Below are 10,083 nucleotides of genomic sequence, written 5' to 3'. Positions count from 1 at the left end.
TAATAAAGAATATCTTATATTCTTTCAAATCAAAACCGAATCCACAACATCTCTGCGGGATGAACGATTTCCTTTTCTTTTGTTTTATTTCTCAAACAGTTGAGTTACTTATGAAAAATTAATCAATAATGAGTTAATTTAGACCTGACTCATCAGTCAAGACCGATCACCTGGTGCAGAGTCTCGTCAGCCGACAGGTTGATGAGGATGTGGTAACAGTCCTTCACGATAGCAATAGAGGGGTCGGTCGTCAGAGCAAACAGGGCAGCAATTATGTCCGGTTTAGAGCGGAGGAAGCGGCAGCCATCCCTGAAAACAAACACACAAACAACAAGAATGAGTTACTGAAAATCTACTGGACAGAAATCACAGACATAAAAGCTTGTTTATTTAATATTATTTATATTTTACTTTTCTTTTAATATTACACATTATAAGTGATGCATTTTGATTAATACACCTGACCAATAATAAGTTGGATCCTTACATGACAAGTCTCACATTTTACTAAAACTTGCATGTTAGTGCCTTTGATGGTCATCTCTAATGTGAAATCACTAATCTGTGATATGAAATCACACATCTGTGATGTGAAATCATACATCTGTGATGTGAAATCACTCATCTGTGATGTGAAATCACTCATCTGTGATGTGAAATCATACATCTGTGATGTGAAATCACTCATCTGTGATGTGAAATCATACATCTGTGATGTGAAATCACTCATCTGTGATGTGAAATCACTCATCTGTGATGTGAAATCACACATCTGTGATGTGAAATCATACATCTCTAATGTGAAATCACTCATCTGTGATATGAAATCACACATCTGTGATGTGAAATCATACATCTGTGCTGTGAAATCACTCACCTGTGATATGAAATCACTCACCTGTGATATGAAATCATACATCTGTAATGTGAAATCACTCATCTGTGATATGAAATCATACATCTGTGATGTGAAATCATACAGCTCTAATGTGAAATCACTCATCTGTGATATGAAATCACTCATCTGTGATATGAAATCATACATCTGTGATATGAAATCACACATCTGTGATATGAAATCACACATCTGTGATATGAAATCACACATCTGTGATATATTGTACATCTGTGATGTGAAATCATACATCTGTAATGTGAAATCATACATCTCTAATGTGAAATCACACATCTGTGATATGAAATCACACATCTGTGATATGAAATCACACATCTGTAATGTGCTCATAGTTCAGTAATAACATCCTAACACACTGTTGAGCATCTCTCCTGTTAACAGAAGCGTTCAGCTGCATCAGAGTCTGCTCTGCTTCAGGAATAGTTTAGCGTTGTTATTGGAGCAGCGAGCTGACACAACATTATAATGAAAAGCTAATTGATTCAAAAAGGCTACTACGAATAGAAAGGCTAAAATCCCCCACTGGAGAGTTTCTACAGATTTCGAACAATTGGATCATTAAACCAAATAAAAGGTCAGACTTTATCTGACTTGCTAGAATAAATGAGTGAGAATATAATGTGATTTATATATTTGTACCCCATCCAACTGCACGCACGTTTTATATATAAAAAGGTCAAAGCTTCCCATGTTCAATTGTAAATAATTAAAGCTAATTTTGTATAAGAAAGCCAGGCTGTAAAATGGTACTCATCACACGTTACGTCACAATGCTTTGTGAATCTACTTGCAATACTCTGTAAAATTATGAATGTTCAATGAATGCTTTTCCAAAAGAAAAGAAAAGCAGGAAAAAGAAAAGCTGCATTATTATTGGGATAATCATCATCATCATCATCATCATCATCATCAGCCTCTTACCTGTTTCCGGACAGTCCCAGGATGTAGCCTGTGGTGTGACCTTTGACATCAGGACGTGTGTCGGGGGTGAGGAAGGTGGGCAGCTCTGCAACCTCAGAATCACTCAGCATCTTCTAACAGTGTCTGATAAACAGCAACAGATCAGCTGAGACAACAGTACAATATATTATATTATATTATATATATACTACGAGCCTCCACGACTGATCTGAAACCAGTGAACCTGAACTCAACAGGTCCTTTACTTCTGGTACCAATACAACCATGTAAAAATACTTCTAGGTCTGGGCGATATGACCAACATTTTCTATCACAAACGATATAGGTCATTTCATGTCTTGATAACAATATATATCACGATATAGCATGTTTTCTGTTCATTCAACAAATGAAGTTTTTCTGAAATATCCACAAGGTAAATCTTATTTGTGAATTAAATATCTGACCAATGAAAAGTATTTCTCATTTAATTAAGAACTTTAGTGCAAAATGAACATGACAGTTTCAAGTAAATAAATAAATATATCTTATCTAAACGAAGGTTACAGCAAATGTAATATTAATCAAAAACAGCTGATGAATGCATTTTACAGAACAGGTGACATTAAGGTCCTTAATCATTTAATGAGAATTTATAATAGTAAATGATAATGATAATGATAATAATAATAATAATAATGTCACAAAGTGCTTAACAAGACAAAATAAAAATGGTAGACAAACCAATAATTTAAAAAATCGTTTGTTATTATTGTTATTACACAGCATGTGTGTAATTCAGCTGACTACTGTCATAAAACAGCAAGGTTTATCTGCTGTTACAACATAAACACATGACTAATAACGTTAATAAAATGAAGACATTGTAAAAATAATAATTTATGTTTATCATGTTTATTTATTAAGCGTGTTTGTGTACCTAGAAAAGCGTTATATAAATTAAATATATTATTAATAATGTTATTATCAAGGCTACAACCCGGCTGTTTACTTTAGCATAGAGGTTCAATTGTTGCCATGTTGGATACACACAATGTTACCCACAGCTGCTGAAGTTAAATTAACTTATTAAAACATATTTTACTTTTCCAGACATGAAGTCAAAGTTTGAAACGTGTTGAAAGCTGAATGACATTTCGGTTTCTGTTTTTCCAAAAAGAAACACGTGGTATAAAAGCATCTTACCTTTAACGAGCTATAAGACTTATCCACTGTTCATATCGCTGTTTTCCCTCTGTTATAATTCTCTATTAACATTACACATGAGTACTATGTGGATGCATGTGGAGCCCACAGAAATATGCCTCCTTGTTTCCGGGTTGTCTTCTTCTTGTTCTTCCTTTCCAGCAGTTTAAACAGCACTGAGTCGGCGCTGCTGCCCTCTAGTGTTAGTTACAGGTAACTACATGTAACTCATTACATGACAGTTCATTTAGCTGACGCTTTTGTCCAAAGCGACTTACGATAAGTGCAAACACTCATGAGGATACAACTCCGAACAGCAAGAATCTTGCAGGTACATCAGCTTCAAATAGGTGAAATAATTTAAGTCAGAACAATATCTTCAAATAAGCCAACTAATGTAAGAACAGAATTATTATTATTATTCCTTCATTTGCCAAGGTGCAGTTGAATCAGGTATCAGTCTGCGACAGAAGGTGTGAAGACTGTCTGCCGACCTGACATCAATGGGGAGCTCGTTCCATCATTTGGAGCCAGGATAGCAAACAGCCGGGTTTTATTTGAGGGGAATCTGGGTCCCACTCGCAATGCGGGAGCAGCGAGCTCATTGGCCGATGCAGAGCAAAGTGAACGAGCTGGGCTGTATGGTTTGACCGTGGCCTGGATGTAGGAAGGGGCTGATCCATTCACAGCACGGTAGGCCAGCACCAGAGTCTTGAAGCAGATTCGCTTAGCTACTGGTAATCAGTGGAGGGAGCAGAGGAGGTTAAAGACCAGTCGGGCTGCTGCATTCTGGATGAGCTGTAGAGATCGATGGCACATCCAGCAGGGAGTTGCCGTAGTCAAGGCAGGAGATGACAAGAGCCTGGACAAGAACCTGCGTTGCCTTCTGGGTCAGTATCCTCCTGATGTCGTACAGAGTGTGTCTGCATTGCTGTTGCAGCGATGCTGGCACTGAAGGACAGTTGGTTGTCGAGTGTCACACCCAGATTCCTTGCAGTCCAAGTCTGGAAACAACCAAGGTGCCGATGTTGATGGTAAATTCTTGGATGGGAGAGCCGTTCCCCGGAAGAAAGAGCAGTTTGGTCTTGTCGAGGTTGAGTTTCAAGCGGTGTGTGGCCATCCACTGAGAGATGTCAGCCAGACAAGCCAACCTGGGTTTCAGATCTGGGAAAGACAGAATCAGTTGAGTGTTATCTGCGTAGCTGTGGTATGAGAAGCCATGAGGGTGAATGACAGAGCCAAGTGAATTTGTGTACAGAGAAAAGAGGAGGGGACCCAGGATGGAGCCCTGAGGAACCCCAGTGGTGAGGGTCCGACAGAGACCCTCTCCAAGTGACCCTGTATGTGCGGTCCTTTAAGTAGGATTTGAGCAGGGAGAGAACAGAGCCTGAGACTCATAGTTCTTGGAGGATGTAAAGGAGGATCTGGTAGTAAAGGTTCAGAAGGATGACACCAATAGAGAGGGAGGCTGCTCGAGTGGAGTGAAGTTCCTCAGTGACAGCGAGGAGGGCAGTCTCAGTTGAGTGGCCCGCCTTGAAACCAGATTGTTGCAGATCAAGGTTGTTCTGGTGAAGGTAAGACGAGAGTTGATTAAAGACTCAAGTGCTCTGGAAAGAAAAGGAAGAAGAGAGACAGGTCTGTAACTGCAGGCAGCACTCTCAGGTTGTGTTTTTTAAATGTATTTATTTTGTAAATTGTACACATGCTAATATACAGTACAAACAGATGCATGAGAAAACAATGACAACAAATATAATTACATTCTTACATTTTATAATGCTTGTTTGTTTACATGGATTACACTAGAATCATTTAATAAATTACAATTACTTAATTGTTTTTAACATTAAGTAAGATGATTCAATTCATTTATAAAGTGTAGGGAACTTGGTTTGGTTCCTGACATTATCTTATGAATATAATATCTTCCAAACATCATAAAAGGTGCTCTTTGGTTAAACACCCACAGCTGGATAACATCTCAAAATGTACTTTAACGCCGGGGTATTAAACGTTTTTGGCTTTGCAAACAGTATTTGTAGGTCGGCAACTACAGATTATTATCAATCCATTAATCTGTTGATTATTGTCTTGATTAATTAATTTGTTGTTTGGTCTATAAAACGTCAGAACATTTTGAGAAACGAGGATCAGTGTTTCCCAACGCCCAAGATGACATCATCATCCGTCTTGTCTTCAGAGACTCAGTTTACTGTCATGGAGTCAGGAGTAAAGAAACAGTTCTCCTTTAAGAAGCTGGAATCAGAGAATTTAAACTTTTTTTCCCCTTAATTTACTCCAACCGGTCCATCAATAATCTGAATATTTGCCGACTAATTTAATAGTTGGAATATAGTCAATTAAACTTTGCAGCTCTAGTTTTATGAGAAATAAAATACACAGAACACATTTGTTAGACCTCAGGGATAAACATTACTTTTGTTTTTTTTTGTAAAAAAACCCAACAACTTCAGAGCAGCTTTAAACGTCCAAACTACTTTATTGATATATTGGGAAAACAAACACATACAAGACATTCACATCGTGTAGTCCCACCAGCAACAGCTCCCATTCACTCCACACGTTGCATTGAAATGCTGATATTGCATATAAACGTTCACGAATGTTGCCCGCACCCCACAGCAGTGTTCACCTTCTGATTAAAGGTCCAGTTCAACTTTCACTGACTGAGAAGTTCAGACAACGACGAGAACTCTCTCAAATAAACATTAATGAATCAAATGCTGCAGAATGTTTCTATAAAGTCAACATACACATACAGAAAACAAACATTTCAACAATAAAATATCTGTGGAAACAACCTGAGCCCAGTGTTGATGTCCTCGATTGTGTCTACAGTCTGCGGACATGCATTTCATGAAGTGTTGCTACATGCAGATCCGAGGCTGCAGAGTGAAACACCGCCCCGGGCTCATCCCAAGGATTAAAGGAGGTCAGCCTGCAGACTGAAGAATGCTGCTCATTCCTCGCTTCAAAGCGCTGAAACCTTTTTATTTTTATCAACACACATTTCAATAGTACTTCAATACCTTTGCAAAAAAAAGAAAAAGACAAAATAAATCAGCATCTTAATTCAGACACACATCACAAAATATGTGTAGTTTGGAGAAGAGTGAAGAGAAGAAAGAGGACAGCCTCAGATTGTAAACAAATACAAATATTCATGAACGCGTCCACCACGTGCTGAAGTCCACGTGATCTGCCTGGAGCCAGATGTTTACTTCCAGACATACAATGTCTGCGATGAGGAGCTTTGTATGAAGCGCCTTCAGTGATTTTCCTGGTAATTCTAAGTCGCCATGTTGTCGTCGTAGTACGGGGTTTGTCGGTGCTGAATGTAGTGTTGCATCAAAGTCTGGATCTCTGCATGTTCAGGACCGAGAAAGGCGTCAGAAGGCACTGTGGAGTTTGATTGGCAGACAGAGATCAGCTGGCAGTCTCTCTCTGTTGGCTCAGGGCGGGGAAAGTCCATCATCATCATCATCATCATCATCTTCATCACTCGGCCTTGTCTTTCCTCTTGGCTGTGAACGGGACTTTGTTGGCGACCGTCGAGCCTACCGAGGAGACGCCGCCGGCCACGGCAGACACCCCGCCCTTCACCAGCCCCACCCCATAGGAGGGCACCGTGGTCACGGCTGCCTTGGTGATCTCCAGGCTCTTGCCGCCCACCCAAGCCACCCCGCCCACCGCGGCGCCCACGACTCCCTTGGTGACGTTGAAGAGGCCGCCGGTCACACGCCACATCATGCCGGGGGTCGGCACCACGTGGTCCTTACCGGAATCTGAGAGGAAACCAAACATTAAGCATCAAAATTGAAGCAACTAACGGACTACATCTACAGTGATCTCTATAAACAGATTATATTAATGTCTGTGGGCTTCATTTAAATAAAGTTATATAAAGTTTAATCCCCGTAAAGTTGTCATGAACTGGGAAATGAGCTGTAGAGACCAAAACGTTTTGAACCAGGCTGTAAACATTCATTTCTGCTGTAAAGTTATTTTAACATTGTGGTCTTTGGGGATTGACCCCCTTTTGGAGCCTCAAGTGGCCATTTGAGGAACTGATGTTTTCGGCACTGCTGAGGTTGCAGTTGATCCTGAATCCATCGGCAATTATCTGATGAGGATTTAACTGCGTGTAAACTGGCTACTTGTAAAGTCTTTGTCCGAATATCCGCTGGCTCCACCGGAACCCCGGAAAACATTGCCCCCAGAGGCTAAATGGGTTCAGGGGTCTATCAATGACGTATCAATACTTTCTGGTGTCTGTGGGCGAATAGAGCTACTGTGGGCTGGGAAATAAAATGTATGAAGCAATAAATTAATTTATTGGGACTATTTTCAGCAGCGGATTAATCTGAGGCCAGTGATACCGTCGGTCTAAATTGAACACGAGTGGCCCTTGTGCGTTGCTGAAGTCTCGCATCTGGTGAGAAGTCATCGTAAAGCTTTGAGGAATAATGTCGAATCCAACCAAAACACCTAAAGCTCTGACAATCATCAACCTGCAGGAGCGTGCTAGCATGCTAACATTTGCTAGCCTAAACCAAAGTACAGCCGTGATGGGAATGCATGTGAACCAAAGTATTGGACACATTAGATATGTGACCTGATGATAGTTGAAGAGTAAAGAAAGTTCATCAATAATAAATTGTTGTTTGTGCTCCATAAATATCAACAAACGTTATCGTCAATACATTTTGTAGACGTTCACATTTTGGGATCGTGGCCATTTCCCAGAGACCTTTCAGAGATCTGACGTTCTCAGCTCCAGGTTTCTTTTGGTCAAATGTAAAAATCACCCACTTACATCTTATAGCCTTAAAACCTACGCCCTCAACTTAGCAGGAAGGAGTTTTCTTGACTTTAGACCTCGACAGTGGCAGATGTTTTACCAGGAGTATTAAGTTCTGAACAGAGGTGTTTACTGAGCGCAGCATCAGGGGACCAAACGGGTACAAAGTGTCTCAGAGTCGGGACACAAATAGCAGGTTTGGAGCTGCAGCCGCTCTTACGCAAACACACTTACTCCCCTGACAAACTAACAGTTTCTGAAATAGCAGCAGGCAACAGATTGCACCATATTCCCTGCTGATGTCTCAGCCTGGGGAGCTCGCCGCTTACCCTCTGGTGGTGGTGGTTGGCTGTCAGCGGGTTCAGCGTCGTCCAGGGCCACGCTGGTCCCAGGCTGGGGCTCCACGTTAACGCTGTTCACATTCTGGAAAGCAGAGGAAAACCCTGAACGTCTGAGTACACTAACTTACAGTACACTCGCATACTCACAGTACATGCCCGGGTATCGAACCTGAATTCCTAAGTGTGTAACCAATACGTGTTTGTAGCACTTTAATCAAATCATTAATTTATTCAAAAATCAAAAGTCAGTTTGTAGGAGGATACGGAAGATTTCAGCCTTATTGTTTTATTTATAAGTTGTTTTGTGTATATATTTATAAGCGTGTGTATCTAAATTTATACTTTATTTTATTAAATATTATTATTTTTAATTAATTATTATTAAACCACTGATGATTAGAGCTGCAATGATGACTGGGAAGAACAATTCTCACTGTTTTCTGACATTTTATACCAAATGATTAATCAATTAATGAAAATCTGGAGATGAATTGATAATTAAAATAATTGTTAGTTGCAGCCCTACGGACGATGGAATGATATAATTTGGCTTTTTGCTCATGTTTCGTAAGATTAAATATAATTTGATAAAATAAAAGATAAAAGAAATGGCTGCCACATGGCTGAACATGAGCATGAGATTGACTTTGCTAGTGTCTCAGTGTGTGTGTGTGTGTGTGTGTGTGTGTGTGTGTGTGTGTGTGTGTGTGTCTCTGTGGTTTTAACCTTTTTGACTTTTGACCCTTCAAATTAAAGCTCACACTTATCAGATGGGAAAGTGCAACTAAACAATGAGTCCTTGATGAGTAAATGACACGTAGAGACTTCACTTCCCATGTTTAACAAATAGAAATGCGATTTCCTATAATATGAATCATCTAAAACCCCACCCCCCATTTCTTCTTCTTCTTCTTCTTCTTGTGACCCACAAAAATGGGCCAAGATCCAAAAGGTTAAAAAGCAGAGCTGCACGTTCTGTGACAAATGTTGCTGCAGCCAAACCCAATGTGAAACAAAATGGAAGTTTTTTAAATGATGATTTGGCACAGCTGGCGCAGAGTTTCACTAACATTTGCAGGAAGCTGTGAAGCTTCACTTTAACACAGTTGGATTGAAAATTACACTTTCCAGAGAGGAAGAGGCCACATTTCCTAAAGGGGGGGGGGGGGGTACAATTTATACAATAAGCTCTTATCACATTATACGTCCACATCATCGCTCGTGTAGCCTGCTGCTAAAACAGTCAGACCCCTCGCGTGCGTGTGTGTGAACCACATTTCCACATATTTGTTAATGATAATAAGGATGCTGGTTAGTCCTTACCTTCACCATTGTTCCCAGTGCTTCTCCCACAAACACCTGGCAGAGAAACTTGAGACAGGCGCAGCTTCTGTTTCAGCCTCCGAACCAAACTCCAGCTCAAAATGAATATGTGTGTGTGAGTGTGTGTGAGTGTGTGTGAGAGAGAAACCTGCTGCTCTTCTTCTTCACGGGTTTATCGCATTAAAATCTGCTGCTTTCTAACTTCTCCTCACACACAGTTACAGGCTGTGCTACGCAGCTCTCTTTCAGCCTGCTGGTTCTGCCGACGTGGCGCCTACACACACACACACACACACACACACCACACACACTTACACACAAAATCAAGCTACGCATGACAACGCACTGGACTTCCGTTTAGCCCCTTCAAATTAAAAGTCTTCACAGTATTGAGGTGGAATACTGCAGCGTAAGTAAAAGCAGTAGACAACACAGTGTTGCTTTTAAAAACGTACTTTAGTAAAATTATGTAAGTATAAGACTTTTAATTTGGAGTAATGTTACAGCATTGTTTTGTTTTACTCTTTTTTTATCCCTTGTGTTTATTTTATTCTATTGACATTCTTTATTTATTT

The 10,083-nt window shown here is 40.2% G+C and overlaps 2 protein-coding genes across 2 annotated transcripts in view; both read right to left on the bottom strand.

The window, feature by feature from the left end:
- The window catches only part of LOC115008334 (protein HGH1 homolog), an 8,118-nt gene extending 4,930 nt beyond the window's left edge, over positions 1-3,188 (bottom strand). The window contains exons 1-3 of the mRNA XM_029431881.1: positions 3,023-3,188; positions 1,838-1,960; positions 171-309 (exon numbers count right to left, since the gene is read on the bottom strand). Coding sequence (XP_029287741.1) covers positions 171-309; positions 1,838-1,947 — 249 coding nt within the window. The 5' untranslated portion in view covers positions 1,948-1,960; positions 3,023-3,188. The remainder of the gene's footprint in view (positions 1-170; positions 310-1,837; positions 1,961-3,022) is intronic.
- A 2,310-nt stretch (positions 3,189-5,498) lies between these two features.
- Positions 5,499-9,855, bottom strand: LOC115008878 (transmembrane protein 263-like). The gene is made up of 3 exons (XM_029432749.1): positions 9,509-9,855; positions 8,174-8,267; positions 5,499-6,828 (listed from the first exon to the last, which is right to left on the bottom strand). The coding sequence occupies exons 1-3, from the start codon at positions 9,515-9,517 to the stop codon at positions 6,542-6,544; spliced, it is 390 nt and encodes a 129-aa protein (XP_029288609.1). The 5' UTR covers positions 9,518-9,855; the 3' UTR covers positions 5,499-6,541.
- Positions 9,856-10,083: the final 228 nt, after the last annotated feature.

Source organism: Cottoperca gobio, chromosome 5, assembly GCF_900634415.1.
Source record: "Cottoperca gobio chromosome 5, fCotGob3.1, whole genome shotgun sequence".
NCBI lineage: Eukaryota > Metazoa > Chordata > Actinopteri > Perciformes > Bovichtidae > Cottoperca > Cottoperca gobio.
Note: the sequence above shows the minus strand (reverse complement) of the source record. Positions and strands in the feature narration are given on the sequence as shown.